Raw genomic sequence first — 23,430 nt, 5'->3', positions numbered from 1 at the left:
TTTGAAACACATCAGCTTCTAAAGAGTTGGTGATCCCTTTTTGTGGCCCTATAATATTGTACACAATGTACCTTTCACAACATCTTCTGCATTCAAAGTTTTACAGAACACTTTCACCAAGTCCACATCAGAAATCAGAATGCTTTGCCTTATCATGGCCTCACTTGTCATGACTCACCTTATACTCCTTCCATCTATTTTATAAATTATTTTTATCAATCTTATTAATATTAATATAAAAAAATATAAAAAATAAAAATGTATAAATTTTAAATATATTTTTATACAATAAATTAAAAAAATAATATCATATTATTTTTTAAAAAATAATTTAAAAAATATTTTTAAATATTATTTAAAAAATACACCATCATTTATAAATGATATTAAATAAATTTTTTAAAATGTGATTTATAAACGAGAGCAGCCGCAATTTTCCACCGCCACTCCCACAATTTCCTCTCGAGAACTCCCACTATTCTCTGTCGCATTCCTCCCTTCAAGACCCCTGTATATCATTCTTTCTTTTTCTATGATCTCTGCTTGACCATGGAGGACAGAGACATGGGTAGCTTAGAGGAGGACCAGCTGGTTCAAATGGTCCAAGACTTCATAGAATCTGAGTCGTCATCCCCCGCAAATTCTACTTCATCAAAGTGTCGCTCTTTGACTCATCGAACCCAATGTTATATTTTGCAGGTACTTCACAAATCCAAGGACTTCAAAGTTTCTGAAGCTTCTTGCTGAGTTTTCATCCATGTTTTTGACTGTATACTTGTCTCCGATATGCTGCTTCCTAATTTTCTGGTTGTTGTTACGCTGCAATGGAGTTTAGGATATCCTAAGGAGCGAGACAAGAGCTGAGGCTAAGGTTCGGAACTATGTGTTGAGCTTGAAGCGTATGAGAGGAAGGAGGGATGCTGAGAAAACTTCTAGTCCTAGGAAGTGGCTGGTCCTGAAGCTGAAAATGGAGGGCCTCGATGCTTCTCTGTGCCACACATGTTGGGCCACCTCTTTAGGATGTCCTGCTGGTGGGTTTCCCTCTCTCACCATCTCCTTAAATTAACCTATTCATTTGATTCCTTGGTTCTCTGGTATTACTGAAAGATCGATCAAATTTCTCTTAACTTTCTTTCTGGATTATGTAACAGGTCAATATGAATATGTTGAAGTGAATATTACGGAAGGCGAGAATGGAAGTCCAGTGAGGCTTATAGTGGACATAGACTTCAGGTCCCAATTTGAACTTGCAAGGCCAACACAATATTACAGAGAAATGACAGAATCACTCCCAGTGATCTTCGTTGGGACGGAGAACAAATTGAGCAGGATAATCTCCCTGCTTTGTTCTGCTGCTAAACAGTCCTTCAGAGAGAAGGGCCTGCACGTGCCCCCATGGAGAACCACTTCTTATATGCAATCCAAATGGTTTTGTGGGCGTCATCATGAAGAGCCTCGCACACAAGGTGTTGATGCTAGAGAAGCAGAAGGCGAAGATGAAATTGGCCAGTGGGTACCTCCTACAGTGAAACCCAGGAAAAGAGACTTGGCTGGGGGATCTGGGTTATCCAGAGAGTTCTCTGACTTGACCATAAACTGTTGCTAGGTGAAGAGGCTCTGATTTTGGTGATCGTCCAATTTTGATATTGTTTGTAATCTCCATTATTGAAATCAAGCCCTGATCATGACAAGTGATAATTTTTAGTAGTCATTCGTTAACAGAAGTTAGCCATGATTTTTGCCTTGATTTTTTTTCCTGGGTTTTTGTTTTTTAAAACACAAGATCATGTGAGGATTTTCCTATATGCAGTAGGGGATTTTTTGTTTTGGTATCAAGCCAAAAGGAAGAGAAATTTTTTCTATGAAGTTTTTAATACAATAGCATATCTGGAGTTCAAACCTGAGATTATTAATTAAGCTAACACAACCATCTATTAATTGAGCTTTGCGCTCATTAGTCTAGTGATGGAAATTTGATATAATTAGATATATCTTTATGTACTGCGCAAACTATGAAGAATGAGCCATACTATTTATATTTATAATTTTTATAAAATGACGTAATTTATTGTAAGCTTTATCATATATATTGCTCCTTCTATCTTTAGCTGTTTTTATTGAGCTCTAAATAAACAAACGAGGTAATCCAGAAGTTGCAATTTTTGAAAATCTTTCCCCTTAAAGCTGTGTGTTAGAAGTGACACGGCATCAATCTGGTTTAGGTGATGCATTTTGCCTTTTTCATCAAGTTGTAGAGTAAAAATCTGTTCCACTCGCACCTTTTGAGTCTAAAACTTGTCATTAATGAGTAGCTTCGAAAAGGGAAAAAACCTATGAAGTACTCCTTCTCCCTAATTCCTTGCACGACATTTAGTGAGAGGATCGCTTAACAAACTGAAAGAGCCTAGGCGCATGAAAACAGGTTGCTTAAAGAGTGAGCTCGATTGATAGCTTCAAGCACCTTGTATTCTGTCCTCCATTCATCTCCTAAAATCGAGAAACGGTGCAAGTGTTTGGTGTCCTCCTATGTTGGCATTGAAGCAAAATAAAGAGATCAGACACGAATTTCAGAGGGGATTCATTCCCTTGAGCAGATCACTGAACTAGGAAATAAGAATGCTGGAACTGGTTCCAGAATTATCCTCTGTGCTGGTTCGTGTTTAATGCGGTGGGCCTTATTTTCAGCATTTCGGTGCTTCTGGCAATGCTAGCCACTGTGTGGTGACAAAGCCTCACCGGTCCCTTTTCTGTTCCAGAAATCCCAATTTACTGTTTAAGATTTTAGGAACCCCAGTAAAGAAACGAAAGGGACAATTGGCCGATGTCATTATTACTCTTTACAAATTCCACAGTGCTAGTTCCTATCAAAATATAATATATGATTTTTGTTAAACGCTTCGATAACTGAAGGCTGGAGTCACAAGTTTGCCAATCTTGTCTTCTTATTTTCTAATAATTCTGAACGCTGCACGTAAATGTTATGAATCTAAACGTTATCCAAAAGTGACGTGAAGGGACAGATAATGACAGGAGTGAAGAAAGCCAGGGGAGGATATGGAAAAACAGCAAGAAATAAATATGGAAACGGGAAAGAAATAGGATCAAAGAAAACTGGTGGCAATGGGAAAAACAAGTGGCACGAGAAACCATGGGTGAGGAGGAGACATGTCACTTTCCATGGCCATATCCTCCTCCAATTATCAAAATGGTCCATCCCCTACCAACTTTCCCTCTCCGCCCTTATCATTTTACGCACATCTCCTCGTCCTGTTTTACGTCTATGCCATATCTGAATTCAGAGAGATAAGATGACAACCTCGTCACCCCTGTCTCCTGTCCATCCACTTGTGCTTTTTCATTATTTCCACTGAGAAAATATAATACCACCCCATTTGCTCCATTTCTTTGTTACCCTGCTCTCCGAGAATTCTTATTTCCACGTCGTTTATATGGCCCAACGAGTAGCCCCAAAAACTGAAACTGTATTATGTTGAGCCCGAAAACATAACGGGCTAACATCAGGCCCAAGCAATTGAAGATGGTCCTAATCGACTAGATTGGGTCTTGCCCTCGTGCAGGCTCGCTCGGCTGACTGCTTCTCTGATAGGTGATAATAGTCGTCGAATGTCCACGATACATTTGTTTTTTGTTTTTTTTTTTTCTCTGGCTCGAGTTTTGTTCTTTTCGAAGTAGTGTTAGTTCATTATTCGTGTATGTATCCATCTGATTTATTTGTACTTTTACTTCTTTTGACCAGACCCTCTCCGATCTCCGCTGAGATATTTGTAGTTTTACTGTAGTTGTCGCCGAAAGAAGTCCGAAGACTTGCGGATGGTATGGTGCAGCCTGGATTGGAGGACCCAGTTCATTATTCATGCAAGATCCAACTTTTACGTCGCATTTCCCATATTAAATTACGAGAGCCTACTTTTTTATTTGTTGGTGATCTCTCTTGGGTTAGGAGTTAGGATGACGGAAAATTGCTAAGCGAGTAATTCATCAACAGACTCCCATTATTTTGGTTCTTATTTTCCTCTGTTTCCCCTATTTTGTACGCTCATTGTTCCCTAAAACTACGTGTAACAGATTCTGTAATTCATACTTTATCAAATTTAATTAATTTCTATGATGAGTTAAACTATTATGGCCGATGGACCTGCTTAGTAACCGACGTTGAGTAGCTTCTTCTGATTTGTGTTTAAAATATAAAGAAAGCACGGCTCGGATCGCGAAGTTCAGTTTTTAAGCTAGATGAGACTGGACGGCAATCAGTTAAATCTATCTATTAGTTGTGATATGCGGGCCAACCAGAGCTTTATTCTCTCTCTCTCTCTCTCTCTCTCTCTCGTGTCTGTGTGTCCTGCCGTCTTTCCCCATCATGTCACAGTGACAGTGAATAACTTTCACCATCGATGCTTACGGGCTACGGCTTGCTTAGGATGAGGACATGAAAATATCGTTTTTATGGAACTATTTGTAATTTTGTATAGACTCTGTGATAGGTTCATTGACCGACAAATCGAGCATAGGCAGTCAAAGCCAGCAACTCCTCAACCACCACAGAGAGCTACCCTTGATCCGTGGACTAGGTCACGTCTCATCAGGTAGTTTGCATCTGGTAAAGAACAAAAATCTGAATGACTTCACTTGCGATGGCTGTTCATGTTGCGATGCTGATTCTGCATGTTATTTTCTTTTTTCAGTGAAAAGTGTTCTCAGCTAAGTGAATTAAATGAAATTGTGAAAGAGAAGGGAAAAGAAAATCTGGAACCTTTTTCTTATCTCTCCAATGGCAATTTCTCACTAAGGTTTTTATGTGATCAAAAGATCATGCTTGAACAAACATCTAACAAAGCTTCTTGTTCCAAAAAATTGCACTTTGCCCGTTCTTGGTTTGATCAGCCACCAGCATTATGGCTGTCTGATGTTAAAACATTAAATCTCAGCTCATTTACTGTCATTATTTAACAGGGAATGACCAACCGAATGAACCAACTCTCGCATCGGAAGGCTACTTTTCTTGGTCCAGTCATCCTTTCTTGCGCACGCTTCATTGTGGGACAACATAGCCCCATCATTTTTTCCTCAGTTTTGGTAGTTTGGTTCTTACTGCTCCCAAATGGATATGTTTTGGAGTGGACCAAGTGGTCCTCCTACCCACTCACCAGATAAAAAGATTTTACCGAGCCCTTAAAAACTAATCTACCTCATCTCACTCACGAGCAGTAAGCCCCTAACTGTTGCCAGTTGCAGGGCGGCTCATTCAGTCTTGTGATCAGAACCTTATCGTTGAGTTTGCTTTGCTTGCAGTACAAGACAGTCTTTCGTGGTGTCATGTTCTAGGAAGAACTTCCTAATGATCTGTCGTCCATTAATAGGGTATATTCTCATGCATGGAATGGAGTAACAAGGGATACGTGGCAAGTCTGTTCAGTTATGATATAGCTTCTTCTATCTCTAGTTTAAGTGTCTAACATTATTGTATTTTTAATCATAGTTAAAAGATTTCGATGATCATTATACATGAGTAATAATTAATGACCATTGGAATAGCACCAGCCATGTCTTATGAAATGGGTTTTCAAACATTTTTCATTTGTCCTTTTGTAAAAAAGAAATGTGCTTTTCTCAATACTTTTCCCCCACTATATTTCTTTACTTCAATGAAAAGAGAGCCAAAGTACAAGTGGTCAGCTGTTGCAAGATTCATTAGAAATCTTGTATTTTTAATGCCAATTAATTGACCTTGTTGCTGTAGCATTGACGGTATCAGCTGATAGGGATAAACCAAAGGAGTTTGGTGAAATAGTTGATAAAAATGACACTTAAACTAATATCTTCAAATTGAAAGATGGTTAATCAATATTTATGCTATAAGAATGAATGCATAATGAAATAGTGAATCTTTTTATGAATAGAATTGTCTTTGTTAGCTGATTAGGTGCTGATGATGTGGTCGCCGCGTTCCTTCAAATGAAGATCAACTTCCTTTACAACCCTTGAAATGATGAGAGTCTTCCTGCCTACTATGGAAATGAAATTTAAGAAAAGAGAATGAGAGAGATGTGCCTAACTCAAAAACAGGTAACCAAGTTTGATAATATGATGTCTAATGTTCTGTCCCACATCTGAAGAATTTTGAGAAGGTCTTGGCCACATAAACAATGCATTGTATATTTTATTGAGTTAATTTTTTATAAAGAGAGTAATGGCCCTGATACTAAACTAGTAAAGCGTTGACAATAATTTTACTTGTTCAAGGCTTCTATTAAATATGAAAAATCAGATTAAAAAAAAAACTACAAGATTTCCCGCCAAGTTACATGGAAAGAGAAAATAGGTTGGCCTCATAGTTTATTCTAACTAATAAAGATCATTTAAAAAAAAAAACTTTTGATGAACCTAATATCCAGACTCTAATCTCCATGAATTTAATATCAATTTAATTATTTTATTCAAAGTTCACTCTTTCCCTTTATGTTACAAAATTTCACATCTTTGATAAATAATGAGCCCATAGGATAAAAGTTTTGTGCGATATATATGGGATACTTTTGTGAAATGTTATGAGATTAACATAATTAACTTCTAAAATCCATCTTAAGTTATCCATTACCTCATCCACAAAAAAGGGAAAAGGACAAATAAATAAAAGATAAATTTTTTTCATGGATCTAATGCATCACATCATATGCACTTCATCCAATAAAATTGCACCAATTTAATTAAATAAAATCTTGTATATCATTATTTTAACAAACTTTATTTTTTAAAATAGACTGTTTCTTTAATTTCTTATTTTTTTCTTTCAATGATCATCAATATAAGAATCAATTTATATTTAAAGCAATTTAAATTACATGTTTTTATTGGATGGAATACGAATGACATAATGTACCAAGTGTTTGTAAAAATTTCCCATAAATAAAGATAGGAATATATTAATCTCCATCTCTCTTTAACCACATAGGATGATGAAAAGGACAAAATGTAAACACGATAGAATCCTATTGATAAACTGATTGTTGGTGAAAATTTCTGATTATCTCTAGATAATGCTACAGCCATTCAAACGACAAAAAAGTGGATGTATTGCATGTTTCCTTGTGACTTATTTTATGTTAGGGTTACATAATCATTTGTCACTTAGGAGTATAAAGTAAGATGGTTTTTACTTTTCACCCGGGGTTCTTCAAATTGATGATGAATCGTAAAAGAAAAGGAGTACAGAATGAAAATTAGGAGACGAAGCAGAGTTGGTGAGCCGAGGCAAGAATGAAAGTGAAAGAAAAAAGAGATATTCTGAAAGACGTTACTCAGTTAATGTGTCTATATTGACTCAAACTCCTCAACTATGCCAAGAGTCCCTTCCCATCTCTCACTTCTTCACACATTAAAGCTCCAAAACCTGTCTGATTCTCCACATTTTCCTGCTGCTCTGTTTACATTTCAATACCAACTTTTACTTGGTTTTTAGAATTTCACCAGCTTCTGGCCATTTGAGGATTACAACACTTGGATCCCTGTATTATATACTTGCTTCCCTACTTCATCAACTTCCAGTTTCCATATCCCTAGTTTGAAAACTAATCTGATATGGTCACTTGGAACGTCGACTGTTTTTTGAACCGTTGCTTTGGACAATATTCTTTGTTGTTACTTGGTTTTTAACGCCTCAGATTTACAAGAGTTGGTTCCTCTTTGTGTAGATCAGATGTTGATATGAGAGGTGCAATAATGGGTGCTTCTCCACATGCCATTGAAGCTAGGCACCGCTTCTCTGCTTCCATGTCAGTTCCTTTATCTCTCCACATTTTGCTTAACCCTTTCTCTCCTGTGAGTACCATGAAAATAACTGCATCCATGTTAGTAATCTCTCCACATTCTTCCCTCTCTCTTCTCATCTCCACATTCATAAATGTCGTGCTTGATTTATTGCAGAGACTTCACCAAAGCTTATCAGAAGCGAATGTAACATGTTACTATAGGCACTATTGTGCATTAATTCTTGGCCATTAAAGTTTATTTTTTTAACCCTATAGGCTATAGGATCCATCTTTTTATTTTACATCAATAATTGCAGTTCGAGGTTATAATGCAAACTTTCTGTTTAACCAACGGGTGAAACTGGAAGAAGATCTGATTTTCATTTAGTTCCGTGCACCTACTATGATTTCAAGTATTTTTTTATTTTTTTAGTGCTGTCCTATCCTTCTCAGCACAAAGTAGGTTCATAGAGTTAACTTTTTGTGTGATCTCGCACTTTTATCCAGAGCTTCAGGACTTGACAAAGACGTTTTATCTTAAAAATATTAGTTATTTAAACTCAAAGGAAGCCAACCAGCAACCATTTTTTATGTCAGTCTGAACTCGCAATCATTTTTAAGTTTGGCAAATATGTATACCTCTTTCAGCATCACCAGTGCCTTATTATTTGTTCAGCAATGTTTCGTTACAGGTATTCGTATAAAAACTAATCAGATGTTGGATTTCTACATGGCAGTGAAGACTTGTACAAACGAAGATTGCGAAGAAGTAAACTCAAAGATGAACTAGAGAAGCCATTCCACTTGCACATACAAGACAGGAGCTCAAGATGCAAGTTCTCTTTCTTGAAGCTCATCCTGTTACTAATCATTTGTGGAACTTTTGAAACGCTCATCTACTCTCCGGAGCTTTACAATGCCAACAACTTATCCAGCTCTAGCTCTCGGTATGATTATACCCTATAAAAGCCTGTATTAGTGAAAACATTTTACGTGGCAGGTACCAAACATAGATGTACCATTTTATCTGTCATGTATGATTCACAGGGCCCCATTGTATTAAAGTCATTTATTTTTATGGTTGACTTTCACTTATTTGTTAAGTGTGGTCCAAGAATAGATGATGCAGTAACAATTTTCTTTCTAAAGAGATTTTATTTGAATCAGCATCGTCCTATATCTTCTGGCTTTCCTAAGATATAATCATAATGCCAGGCAAATTTTGTGAGCAGGTGGATATGGGGTAGTTCAGATTCTCGGTACATTTCAAATCTAGAAATCGACTGGGATAACGTATTGAAAATTACTGGGAAGTTGATCAAGAAAGATGAATTTCAAGGGATTGGCCTTCTAAACTTCAATAAGACTGAACTGGACCAGTGGGAGAAGCAATTTCCTGATGCCACCCACCATGTATTGCACCTGGACTATGCTGCAAGAAATGTGACATGGGAGTCCCTCTACCCAGAATGGATTGATGAGGAAGAAGAAACTGAAGTTCCAGTTTGCCCTTCTCTACCAAGTCTCCGATCTCCGGGAACAAGGCTTAATCTTATAGCAGTGAAGCTTCCTTTCAGGAATGGAGGGAACTGGTCTAGAGATGTTGCTAGGTTACACCTACAGCTGGCAGCCGCTGGTCTTGCAGCCTCTTTCAAAGGCAATTACTCTGTACATGTCCTTTTCATTACCAATAGCTTTCCAATTCCAAATCTGTTTACATGCAAAGAACTTGTTGGACATGAAGGGAATGCTTGGTTATACAGACCAAATCTAAGTGTTCTGAGACAAAAAGTCCAGCTCCCTGTAGGATCCTGTGAACTTGCACTTCCGATGAGAGGAAAAGGTAATTCAAGCCACACTAACTTGAGACACAGATTGCATCATGGTTCAGTGGATATAATAGCTTTTCAATAGGCTTTGACAAGGGACACAGCACTACTCATGAACCTGCATTCAGTAATGTCTCTGTTTCATAATCATTGACTTCTTTAACCTGCTTTCCCATTGCACATGATGATACCACTAAAATTCAATTCATACCAGCACAAGAACCAAAAATCCTATTAAGAGGGGCTGTTATAAACTACAGTTTGTGGAGAACCCCAGGCCAAAAAAAAAAAGCTTTATCATGCTCATACGGACATGTTAAATTTTGAGAAAACCATATTTGCAATGTGATTATCCTACATCGTATCAAGCTCTTGTTACGATGTTTTCACTGAAAGGTTTTCCAGTAACCAAATTAATAGTGAATAGACATGTCCCCCTATAATTGGTTTAGTTTATCTATCTTTTTATGTCAAATTGAGTTAAGAATTTCTCTCTCTTTTTTATCATACTGATATGAACTGAATTAAACTGACTGGAAGCAGAGCTGGTTTACACGGGAAATGTCCACAGAGAAGCCTATGCAACAATTCTTCACTCAGCTCATGTTTACGTGTGTGGAGCTATTTCTGCTGCACAAAGCATTCGCATGTCGGGATCAGCTCGAGATCTCGTCATCCTTGTGGACGACACAATCAGCGGCTACCACAGATGTGGTTTGGAAGCAGCAGGGTGGAAAGTAAGAACAATCCAGAGAATCAGAAACCCAAAAGCTGAAAAAGATGCTTACAATGAATGGAACTACAGCAAGTTCAGATTATGGCGGCTCACAGATTACGACAAGATCATATTCATCGATGCAGACTTGCTTATTCTAAGAAACCTAGATTTCTTATTTGGAATGCCACAAATTACAGCCACCGGAAACAATGCCACACTCTTCAACTCAGGCGTCATGGTCATTGACCCATCCAACTGCACATTCCAATTTCTAATGGATCATATCAACGAGATCGAGTCCTACGATGGCGGTGACCAAGGATATTTAAACGAAATATTCACGTGGTAGCACAGAATTCCAAGACACATGAACTTCCTGAAGCATTTCTGGGTCGGTGATGAGGAAGAGAAGAAGCAAATGAAAACCAGACTATTTGGTGCAGAGCCTCCAATCCTATACGTGCTTCAGTACTTAGGTATGAAGCCATGGCTGTGCTTTCGTGACTACGATTGTAACTGGAACGTTGATATATTTCACGAGTTTGCGAGTGATATCGCGCACCAGAGATGGTGGAAGGTTCATGATGCAATGCCTGAAGCATTGCAGCAGTTTTACGTGCTGAAGTCGAAGCAGAAGGCACAGTTGGAGTGGGATCGAAGGCAAGCAGAGACAGCAAACTACACAGACGGGCATTGGAGAATTAAGGTTAAAGATGGACGCTTGAAGAAATGCATAGATAATCTGTGCTCTTGGAAAAACATGTTACGACACTGGGGAGAGACCAATTGGACCGACGATGAATCTTATACCTCAACCCCCCCTGCTATCACCACACTGCCTCTTACTGCTTTATGATTTGTTCTCTATTGTTAGGAAAATGGGATGAAGGACATTTCCTCCTTCGATGTTTATGCATTAAAATGATCGATTCATATTGAGAGGACTTTCTCAGAGATAAGGAAAAAATAATTGGTTCTCCCAAGTGATCCTCGAGTTTGTCCTGTGTGTTTTTGCTATCTGCTATAGGTACAAGTGAAGGACTTCGGATGTTGACTCTTCAAAACTTGACAAGAGGAAAAGGCAAGAAAATAATGAATGGGACTATTAAGTTTTGAGTGAAAATACAACTTTTTCATTCCAAATGATACTTCCTGCTATCACCTCTCGGAAGATTCCGTGATCCAGCCTTTCATGGCTGGATTGCCTGGAGATGTACATTATATAGCAATACGAAATTAATTTATAAAAAATTTTGTGTCCTCACAGCAATATGAGTCAGCCTGCGAGTTGTGAGCTAACTCACGACAGGCTACGGATTAGTACAACCTGTATTTTGTCCGGTTGTATTTCTGTTAACTTGTCAAACTGCAACGGGCTGGTTAATAAATTAGCTAACGTGGGGTATTGAAGACTTGGTATTGGCGGGTTGCATTTTCTGCCCTCCTGGGAATTAGTTAACGAGGGAGCCAAAACTCTAACGGTGTTATTGACCATGGAAGCTTCAACCACAAGGTGTCAGAGAACACGTGGCCGACTTCCAATAAACCAAGTAATAAAAATATTAGTAGTGATGAGCTGCAGAGAGATCCTGCGCAATGCATGCAGGGTGACTCAGAAGCGGATAGATAATCTCTGCCAGGGTGACTCAGATATGTTTGCTATCGTGCGCGACACGCCGATGGATCACAATGGATCAGTATCCAAATTGAACCTCAATTAGTCTATTTGGAACAAGTGATAATATTGGATTTGTATTGCCTGGCTATTAGGCAATAAAAGTTAACCTGCTCTGTTTTACCTGCAATCATGATACGATCTGTACGCGGGGCTTCATGCATTATATGAAATAAAAGGAACCTTTTTGAGCTTTTGATATCAATCTATTATATTGAGTCGCCCGCTGCACGGTGCTAGAATAAAGGTCACAAGATTTTGAGGATAGTAAAAAAAAAAAAAAATCAAAGAAGGCAGAGAAAGAAAAAAGAAAAGCTAAGAAGAAAAGCTAAGTCATCTCAATGCCTAAATAGTTATAAATAGTGTCCTCGCCATTCTCGTTTCAAATGCATGAGTGGTATTGGAACTTGGAAGTAACCTCCTAGGAGGGAAACACTCAAACCTAGAGCCCACGTGCTTTCTTTTCTCATTCCCTGTCACCGATTTAGATTTCAATGCCGATTTATTAGTGCGATGTGAAATCACAGATGGTAACAGCCAGAAATCCAACTAATATGTTTGACATACAATTCTGCCTTCTTGGGTTCTTCGAAATATAATTTAATTAATGATATCACTCTTGTAGGTGCATTTAAGAGACAGGGGCATGTGCGAATTAATTAATTAACTTGACGTAGGTTTTTTTTTAAAACAATTTGAAGTGTTCATCAAGACCTCTCCAGTCTCAACAAGTGCTGGGGCGCCCTGCTCATACAAACCCTAATTAATCAACTACCCTCCATCCATGACTACTCTTCCTCTCCACATAAGTACCATCCATTGCACATTCCTTCCTTTGTCTTATTCCTTACACTATCTTGCTAATTCTTTTCTCCCGTTCATCCATCTTCACTTCATTCATGTATAAGATCACTCATCACCTTTAATTATATACTATTAATATTCCATGGCAGAGGCCATTCATATCAAGACATCCCACATAAACATGGCATGCGTAACTTCCCGGAGCGAAGGTGGCCGTGCTCAATTATTATTGATTGACCTGCTGTGACCGCCACACCTTTAATTTATTTTGCTTGGAAGCAGACACCCCGTCTCCTGCAAAAACTAATCAACTTAATCTGCTTCAACGATACCCGTTATCATACTAAGTGACGGTGCCCATATTTCCATCCCTTGTTTTTTCTTATATCCATATTTCTCTTGGATAGCAAGTATTGTAATCTACCCCTTCAACGTTGCATCACTACAGATACATGCATTGGTGATCGCAACATGTGAACACATGCTTCTGCGTACAATCATAACGTAAATAATGAAACTTACAGTATTTTTTAAAAATATTGGAGGACCTTCAATAAAAGCCATTACTCGGGATGCATTCGATGACTTCCCAGCAAAATCATCTACCACCATAAAAGCTCTCAGTCCCGGTTTGGTATTCTATTTCTAATCCGTGCCAATATTGAAAATGCGTCGCGCTCCTTAATAATGAAAGCCTTCCTACCGGCTACGTTTCTCCCTAACGATGACTTAGCTGATAGGATGGAATCCAATCACTTCCTTGAATGAAGTTGTCAACAGAAAATGACGACACGTGTTGGTGGGGGATTTCGCTGCTCCAGGCCACTCTCCGACTCCTGTCAGAACCAGGACCTGCATTGTTACTCTCCCCATAGTAAAGTGTGTCCAGACCCAGATCACCGTCCCAGGCCATCCAACCCTCGGCCGAGATGAGTGCTTCCAACACAGAATGAATGAACACCGTTCTCGAGTACACCTTCCATGGCCTCCCCAAGAAGTTCTTGTGCACCTCTGGCTTCTTACGGTACTGTGCCATGTACTCCTTGGTCCCGGTCACCACGCATTTATGAAATACAAAGCCTGTCGATTGCGCTGGGTCTGATCTCCCGTGCGCCGTGACCACATTGGTCTCCCCTGTTTTTGAGTTGCTCCCCCTTGGACTCAACAGGATCGCGCACTCCTGGAAAATCGAAGCCGCGTTACCGAAGATCATGTCCACGTTGCCTTGGATGCGACACGATTTGTAGAATTGGCGAAGGGAATGCGCATATAGGGTATCTTGATTGCCTATGAATTCGACGTTGTCCAGGACTGAGAGGTCGCTGTCTGATCTGAAGGCTACTGCTTGGTGAGCATCGGGTCCTGCCGTGTTTTGGATTGTTAGATTCTTCGCCATGAACCCATCCCCCAGAACCCCTGTCCATGTAATTAATTTTCTCGTTAGAAAGATCGTGAAAATAATAAAATAATCATTAACACATGACTCTATATGTTCAAAGCAAGATGATCCAAGTCTCGCATTAATTATCCACACTAGGATCACACATTCGGCGGCTTAAAAAAGTTTAGCGTAACTTGATTCTCAGTAGTTTTGCCTGACTGGACGGGCTCGGAGAAATAATAAAATGAGGAGAGGAAGAGACACAGAAGAAGGGCTCAGATGGAGAGAGGCAATCAAGTTTGTCTGAAACACTCTCGTTCCTTCTCTCTAAGCAAGGAGAGAAACTTAAGATCCTATATCAAGAGAAAGGCACTTACTTTTCGCTCTCTCCCACTGTGTTTCTCTTCTCTTGCTTGTCCTAGCGCATCTCTTACCAGATCTGTTCAAGTGTAACATGTCTCCAAGATACAATCGCGCCTAACGTCCTACATGGAAGTAAGAAAATAAACCTTTTTTTAATAGACTAGCTTAATTTTGATATATATAAAAACTATAGTATTTGCCATTGAAAATTCTAAACTATAAAAGCAACTAATTATTGTAAATTTTAAATAATCATGAAAACTTGAAATTCTTTCTTTTTATGTTACGGGATAAACAAATTGTTCGATGAATTACATAGCCAGCCTTCTCTCTTGCCACAAAAAAAAAAAAGGAAACAATTGCTTGTATTTAATTTGTCAAAGATCTGCTAATAGAATTTTGAACAATGTCCAGACTCCAGTGAAAGTAATCACGGGAACACAGAAGGAAGATATATAAAGCAAGTTCTCGTTGCAATTTAGTCAGCTTTAGATCAAAGACTGAAAGACCCATCAAAACAATTAGCAGATCTACAAGAGCACCCTAAAAAAACGAAGCAGCTAAGCTCCAACACAAGAAAACAGTCGACCTGATGTGCATGCTAAGTTGCTTACTAATTTGCACCAGATTTCCTACCACATAGTTTGCATCAAAGGACGGAAAACGATAATTCTAATTTTTCAGAAAACGAAAATAAAGACGTAACAGAAACTCACCAACGGTAGCGGAATTGTAGGTGGTCATTCCAGGCTGACCTACATGTGCAGATCCAGTGATAATAGTCTTCCTCATGCCGTCACCCAAAAATATGACATTCTTCTTCTCAATCGGAATCCTAACAGTTTCCTCATAAACCCCTTTTCTTATGTGAATCACAAATCTCGCTTCACTGTTATCCGGAGCCGCGTTGACGGCTTCCTGCACCGTCTTGTAACACCCCTTCTCTTTTTTCTCACAAACCGTAACGTCCACCTTCAAATTCAACGGAAACCCGCCACTGTACCCAAACCCCCTCTCTTTTCCCGACGGTGCCTCCCAGAAGCCGTCGCGCTCTGTCCTCGGCTCCTTCCACAACGCCGTGTCGCTCCCAAACACGTCGTACGACACCATCATGCTCAGCGCGTTGCTAGAATACCTCGTGAGGGAGTCCAGGAAGAACAGAGTGTCGTCGATGGAGGCGGCGTCATTGCCGTATACGTACTTCAACCCAGACCAGCAGTCAAACTGGTAGGCCAATGCAGCACTCATCCAGGCACGCGCGTCCTTGGTCCTGCCGCTCTGGAGGGCGTTCTTGATGAGGGAAATGCGATACTCGGAGTTAAGTAGGATGGCGAAGCAGCTCTTGGCGGCCATGGTGCGATTGAGATAGTCGCCATTGTCGGACGAGGAGTCGAGGATGGACTTGATCTTGGATTGGGCGGTCTTGACGTTGTCGGCGGAGAAGGCGATCGCGGATTGGATGATTTGAAGGGGCGAGGGATCGGGAGGGAGGTCATTAAAGGGTCGGGTGATGAGTGAATAGAGGCAGTCTGGAGGGAAGCGGGTGGCATAGCAGGCGCGTTGGATAGAGGAGGAAGCGGCGGCGGAGGAGGAGACGGAGACGAGAAGGAAGATGGTAAAAAAAGCAGAGCAGGCCATGAGGATTGAGTGGATATATTATTTGAGAGTAGTAGAAATTGTAGGAGGGAACAAAATGATTAAAGGTGAGGGACGGCATTGTGAGGGCAGCATTATTTTTTGGGGTGTTGATTAAGAGTGAGGTTGTGAGAGATTGATGGGGATATCCCGAAAGTGGATGGTGCTCGTTGGTTAATGCTAAACGGAACTGAGTTGGTCTGGCTATGCCTGTTTTGTGTCAGTGATCAGTTTTGAGAGAGAGATAGTTGACGGGATTAGCCGGGTAAGTTGGGAAGAGGAAGTGGAGCCACAGACTCAGTTTCGGATGAGGATGAGCACCGTGGTGCTCAGCACCAAAACACTGCCGTTTGGCAGTGTTTTTTTTCTTTTCCTTTTTTTAAACCACAAATTTATTATAATAATAAATAATTATTATAAAATTATTACTTTAATATTTAATAAACTAATAAATATTAAGATATCAAAATTGAACCTAAATAGCTTGAATGAAAATTTTGGTCTGAACATTGAGAACTGTATTGAAAAAATAAAAAATGATCTGAATAATTTAAAATAAGAGTTGAATCTAGCAAAATGAGCTAATTTCTTACACTGTAATAAATCAATGTTTAAATTTTTATTAAGAGAAGTACTTATATTTAATATCTGACTATGTTTTGAATGATATTATCTCTCATAGATAAACAACTGTGCAAAATTAATAAAATAAAAAAATATTTTTATTTATAATTTTAATATTTTCAATGCAGTTCTGAACTGTTCAGATTAAAATTTATATATGGACTATTTAAATCATATTTTAATGAGTTAATCTGTTCATATTTAATTTTAACATCTTAATATTTATTTGTTTATTAAATATTAAAATAATAATTTTATAATATTTATTTATTATTATAATAAATTTATAGTTTAAAAAAGCAAAAAAGAAAAAAACACTGCCAAACGGCAGTGTTTTGGTGCTGAGCGCCGAAACTGATTCCGTGGAGCCATGCAGTGGAATAGTGTTGAACCCGTGGATGGCAAAGGACCTGCATTCATTGGAAGAAACTCGGAAAGTATGACGTGAATGCTGAAGTAGTTGAATTGAAAAGGAGGAAGGATTAGGAAGAGTCTACTTAATGGGCCGGGTCTAGGTCTGAGAGGCTGCCACCCGTTTGTCTTTTTCATTACTCGGCTGCTCCAGAGGTGATGAGGATTCGCTGCATACTGTCGGTTGTCTTGTTCACTGCATGTTGTCTGATTAGTTAGGAATAAATCAAATAATAGAATGCTTATTTTCCGATCCCATGTATCCAATAAAAAAAACAGAGAGAGTGAGAGAGGGAATGCAAAATGAATATTGAATATGCCCGCACGACACTGTGTGCAAGATGGTAAGAGTAAACGGTCTTCTGCAATCTATTTTGCCCGAGAGAGAGAGAGAGAGAGAGAGAGAGAGATTTCAACGGGGTCTGAAAGTTCCAGATCGGACACGATAAGGACTGAATCTCGATGAACTCAATTAAGTCTAAGATTGCGTTCATGTCAATGCCCTGAGCATAAAAATAATAAATCTTTTCTGCTCTATATATCATAGAAAATTATGTATTCTGAAATTCTTGTTGAAATACATTGAGTTTGAGATTGCGTTCATTTAAGCCTTGAAAATTTTAAGGGACTATTGGCATGAGACAGCGGTAAACCATGAAAAGTATCATCAGGTAATTAAATCTCCATCTGAAACACGCAACTCATGGTTCTGACCTTTTAACTTTCCTGACTGCACTCCTAAAGCACGGCCATGCTTGAAAGAATACTAAAGCACGACCATGCTTCAAGGATCCGTTGACAATTTATTCTTTGATGGTGGGAAAGGGTTTAGTAAATTTGATTAAAATAAATTATTTACTTCAACTATTATATTTTTAAAATGAAATAAGGGAAATTAGGTAATTGCCAACTAGGATTAAAATAGGATGACTTAGCACATTCTAATTAAATAGATTATAAATAATATGGTACATCCGATCTATTTAAATATTTTTTTTAACAATATATCAAGAAAATATCAAACTCTAACATTATTCTTTTTATATATTTTTTTTAAATTTTACTAAACACATATGTCTGGTTATTAATATGTAGAACAAACATGTAATTCAAACCATAGTCCAATTACATGGAAAATGAAAGTGAGAGTGGTGGACCACGGCCTTGCCCCTTACAAATCGTCTGGCTTTCCATTCCGAGGCTGTCATCCAATATTAGTGACTAAGGTAGGCTAAAAAAAATCAGCTGTCAAGCCTACATTCCATGTCATTGGGATAATATCCTCAGGGCCTCAGCTATTTACACTTTGGGAAATAATTCTCCATTAGTACGTATCTTTTAAACCATTTTAGTTGTTAATGGATTGATTCCGTTTTCATCAGAAAGAAAATGAAAGAATTAGTAACCTCACAATAGTTGGATACACCATGGGAAGTCTTTAGGTTGTCACAAGGCTGCTCGGAGCTTTAGATTTTGTCACCTCACTTTTTAAGTGTCTATCATTTTTTGTGATTATTCACTAATCTTTCAAGATCAGCATTGTGAATCTATTTTTTGACCTCTCGAGATTTCTCCACACGTTACCGTGCGGGGATTAGGGCACATCCGCTTACAGCTCAGACCAAGACCCTACAGATTTTATATTTCGTCCTGCTTATTTGTATAACATGTATTCATTACCCTTAAAGCTCGATAATATTATTTTTTATACACCACTTAAATTTTTTTCATGTCACTATCTATTTCATTGTATAAATGTAGAGATATGTAACACATATCTCTACTTTGTATGAAGTTAATTATAATTCTATTCTACTGACCAAAGGACTCGTTTTTGATCTCTCTAATCAAGGTCACGAAAGCAAAAATCTCAATATCTAAATCTTACTTCCAAGTCTTGATTTTCTTTTGTTTTATCCTATTTTTTATCAATGTTTTATCTTATTATTATTTTCATTATTATATTGTCTGCAACATTTTCCTTATAAGAACTACATTAAAATAGCACATAGTACAATTAACTATCATAAGATCATCTATTGATAAGTTAACATTAGCAAAGAGAATGACAACTATTTTAAATTGTCAATTTGCTCTGCCAAAAGTTGTCAATACTCCTCATGACATTTAACTTTGTTACGATGAACTTGCGTGTAATGTAATGACTTTTGTTATTAACTAAAGTTAAACTCAACCAACTAATTGAATCAATCAATACAATTAAGAATCAACCTCGATTATGGATAACTTCAATAAATGACTTAAAGGAAACTTACATAATGGGATCTATAAAAGGTGTCCTAAATTAGGACTTAATCATCATATTAATTATAGTAAATCAAGGACTAACCCAAAAGGATTATCCTATAAGAGATTAACCTAAATAAATTCTTAACATATATTTTCACAAACGATTCAACATAAAGGGATCCTAAGTATCGCACCCGAAAAATGCGACACGGACGGCGCATGAGCGGAGGTCCCGGCCTTCACGGCGGGAACCGCATGAATGAGGAGTTGCCACCAAGATTTTAAGGAAAATCTCGAGAAACCGATTAAAAGGAGGATAAGGATGATCTGCATAATCAGAGAATAGATTCGAAAGTTAGTTGAGTGTGGGGAAGGTGTTAGGCACCCCACAACACCCGTTCGTTAGAACGGTTACCTAAAGTTTGTTGTGCTCTTTTAATATGGTTTTATAATTATTTTAATTATCCCTTTTATATTCATGTGTTTCAAAAAATGATAAGAATTAAGTGAGAAATATTTATTTATTTACGAGGGAGGACGGACTTGACTCAGAATCTGACTCTGAGGCCTACGTACCCTGTGATGGAGATCAAAGTCCACATAGTTCGAGCTTAAAAGTTTATTGGTGAAAATATTTTTGAAGAGAAATCAATTAGAAATAACTCACCATTTTGCAGATAAAACAATTTTTGAAATTTTGATATGTGTGTTTTAAATTGCAAGAAGTAATTTGATTTTAATTATTTTCTCAATTTTTAGATTTCAAATTAAAGAAAAGAAAAGGGTTTAAAATTATTATTATTATTTTATATTTTATGATTGAGGATTTAATTGCAGTACCTGCAAAACCTTATTGATTCATACGGCAATACAATTGCTTTAAATATCTGTGGAGATTCTGAAATCTCACACGATAAAAGAGTTTGGCCATTTAATTTATTTATTTATATTATTATGTATATTTTTAAGTGTGTATATATATGTTTCAAAAAAACTTAATCATCATACCTGCAAAGCCTTATTAGCTTGTACGATAATATGATTATCCCTAATATCTGTGGAGATTCCAAAATCTCACACGATAAAGGAATTAAATTTAATTAATTATATAATATATATGTATATATATATTTTAAAAACTAAATCGTTATATCTGCAGAGTCTTATTGACTCATACGATAATACGATGATCTTAGAAGCCTACGGAGATTCAAAAATTTCACATGACTAAAAGATATAATCGGTAAATATGGTTACAATTTAAATACATTAATTTGGTTAATTAAGTTTCTTAAATTGTATATTATATGATTATTTACAAAAATCACTTATTTACTATAGAGATTGAGAATCACTACATCTGTGAGGACTTATTATCCCCATGATGATGTGATTAATTTAAACCTCTACAAATATTTTTAAAATCTCACATGAAACTTAAATAAATTATTAATTTAGATTACAAAAGGAAAATTAATTTTAATATATAAGTTTTGCTCTCATATCTGCGAAATCTTATTGATTTACACGACACGAAATTATCCTAAATATCTGTAGAGATTCAAAGTCTCACACGATAAAAGAATTAAATAATATTCACTTTGAATATATTTTAATGTGTAATTATATAATACATATTTTTTAATATAGAAATCTTAATCGTTATACCTGCGAAACCTTATTGACTCACGCGATAGTACGATTATCTTAAAGATCTACGGAGTTTCAAAAATCTCACATGACCAAAAGATATGATTGGTAAATATAATTATAGTTTAAATTCATTAATTTAATTAAAATAAAAAATGTTTTATTTTATTTACAAAATTTGTTTATTTATTTACCATATAAATTGTGAATCACGATATCTGTGAGGATTTATTATCCGACACGATAATGTAATTAATTTAAGTCTCTACGAAGATTCTTAAAATCTCACATGAGACTTAAATAAATAGTATAAAGAGAGAATTAATTTTAATAATAAGCTTTTGGAACCCATATAAATACTACAAAATTGATCTTGATACCTGCGAAATCTTATTGATTTACACGGTATGAGATCATTTTAAATGTCTGTGAAATTCTTAAAATTTCACACAAAAAATAAATAACAAACAAGTATACGCTATTATTTTTTTGGATCTCAATTACAAAAATCAAAATTCATCCAAAAAGAAAAATGAAACTCCTTTCCAATGGTGACATAATGAGCATGCAAATAAATAAGAAGATAATAAAAACAACCAGTAGCTTGGCATTTAAAAGAACTAACTTATAAACATACCAATTGATGATATTTGAAGCAAAATATACTCAAGAGTTTATGAAGTAAATTAACAACTAGCAAGTTTTTTAACTAAAGAGATCTAAGATAGAAATCTTACCATTAATTCAGACTGCAACGTTCAGAGATCAGGATGAGAATCAATGCTCTTTGTTGATATGTTGAACACCCATTTCTACGCTCCTTAGTTAGATGCAGGGATCCACTTGCACCCTACTCCATCTTCTTTATCTTATTTGCTAGTAATTTTCCATCCATATTGCTGTTGACAAAACTAAAACCATGACCTCTCTGCACTAATTCTTCCAAAGCAATACGTCCACAACTAGGCCACCACTGAGCCTTGACCAGTCCAGTACCACAAATAGCTCCCAAGCACCGAGCCACCATATGCACCAAAGCTCGGATGAACGTCACCTTCATGGCCAAGAACAACCCAAATGTAACTGCAGGATTGATGTGGCCACCAGTGATATTAGCGGTGCCATAAACGAGGATGAAGATCATGCCATCGAAGGCCCAAGTGATGCCTAGAAAGCCCGTACTTTAAAAATATTTAAGTCTAAAAAAAACTGATTTCCAATATTTTTGAATGATTGGGATAATTTAAGAGAGATTTTAAAAGACTTAAACAAGAATTTTTTTGTTATGTTAAAATTATTTTTTAAAATATAATCCTAAGAAAGGATTAAATTTCATTTTGTATTTTTATATTTCTTGGTTATTTATTATTAAATTTTAAAAAATGTCCGGACTAAATACAGTGTTCACACTAAGTTTTTAAAATATTACAAGAACTCATATCATTCGATTAGACATATGCAGAAGCATGATAAAAGAAACACATCAACATGGGAGAAGAGCTTCCCCTTTATTTTCTTTCTATGCCTTACTCCACAATACATATATACATCTTTACAACATGATACTTGGCCATTCAAACCCTTCCATAACTGGCAGCGGGGGGCTAAGGTCTCAATCACATTTATCACAATGACTATTATCTAATCATCATACTCTATATATCATCTATTCATCAATGGCTCATCATATGCATGAATTTTCTTTTCATTCACATATAATTAATATCAACTGCTCACCCTTGGACATCAAAAATACAAGGGGAGACCATAACAACATTCAAATTCTCAAATTAAGTAAATATTAACTATTTTCACTTGCATAAATATTTAGCCCGTTAATATAGCACAAGCATAAAACCACATTCCCTAGGGCCCAAAATACATTTCCACCCAACACAAAACCCATAATGCAAGTGGATCAAGAATATATTATCCTAATTGGCAATATCATAAACTAAATACACATATCAAAATAAAAAGAAAAAGGCCTACAAAAGTGATTACTATCACTTGGCCTAATACTCCTTTCCTCTGTTCTTCTGAGATAAGCTAACTCCTGTAATATGTTAAAAGAGAGGAGTGAGTACAACCACTTAATAATCAAGGTACATCTAAGTTATACAAATGTATGGTAATTAATCATGAATGCAAGTGGCTAATAAGTTTATTAAGGTGACCATGTAAACAATCACATTAGTAACATGTTAATCACATTAACATCTAACTCATGTGAATAATTTCAGGAATAAAGTCAAGTACAAAGTTTGCACAAATGGCCACATATACAGTATTCACATAATTAATACATGTTCTCATTTCCATAA

General features: G+C 36.9%; 3 protein-coding genes across 3 annotated transcripts; 2 read left to right on the top strand and 1 right to left on the bottom strand.

The window, feature by feature from the left end:
* The first annotated feature begins 431 nt into the window (after positions 1-431).
* Positions 432-1,698, top strand: LOC129320164 (uncharacterized). Its single transcript, XM_054965408.1, has 3 exons — positions 432-699; positions 836-1,031; positions 1,152-1,698. Exons 1-3 carry the CDS (start codon positions 550-552, stop codon positions 1,604-1,606), a joined length of 801 nt encoding a protein of 266 aa, XP_054821383.1. The 5' UTR covers positions 432-549; the 3' UTR covers positions 1,607-1,698.
* Positions 1,699-7,087: 5,389 nt separating this feature from the next.
* LOC129320143 (UDP-glucuronate:xylan alpha-glucuronosyltransferase 1-like) lies at positions 7,088-12,334 on the top strand. Its single transcript, XM_054965362.1, is given in 5 exon segments — positions 7,088-7,525; positions 7,710-7,790; positions 8,504-8,713; positions 8,999-9,609; positions 10,139-12,334. Coding segments are annotated over 4 exon segments (1,920 nt in total). The 5' UTR covers positions 7,088-7,525; positions 7,710-7,722; the 3' UTR covers positions 11,170-12,334.
* Positions 12,335-13,140: 806 nt separating this feature from the next.
* On the bottom strand, positions 13,141-16,414 carry LOC129320144 (probable pectinesterase/pectinesterase inhibitor 51). Its single transcript, XM_054965363.1, has 2 exons — positions 15,253-16,414; positions 13,141-14,208 (listed from the first exon to the last, which is right to left on the bottom strand). Exons 1-2 carry the CDS (start codon positions 16,172-16,174, stop codon positions 13,511-13,513), a joined length of 1,620 nt encoding a protein of 539 aa, XP_054821338.1. The 5' UTR covers positions 16,175-16,414; the 3' UTR covers positions 13,141-13,510.
* Positions 16,415-23,430: the final 7,016 nt, after the last annotated feature.

This window comes from Prosopis cineraria, unplaced genomic scaffold, assembly GCF_029017545.1.
Source record: "Prosopis cineraria cultivar Desert tree isolate PC_DT_omini unplaced genomic scaffold, ASM2901754v1 PC9, whole genome shotgun sequence".
Taxonomy (NCBI): Eukaryota; Viridiplantae; Streptophyta; class Magnoliopsida; order Fabales; family Fabaceae; genus Prosopis; species Prosopis cineraria.
The sequence above is the reverse complement of the archived record's forward strand: the minus strand, read 5'-3'. Positions and strand labels throughout refer to the sequence as shown.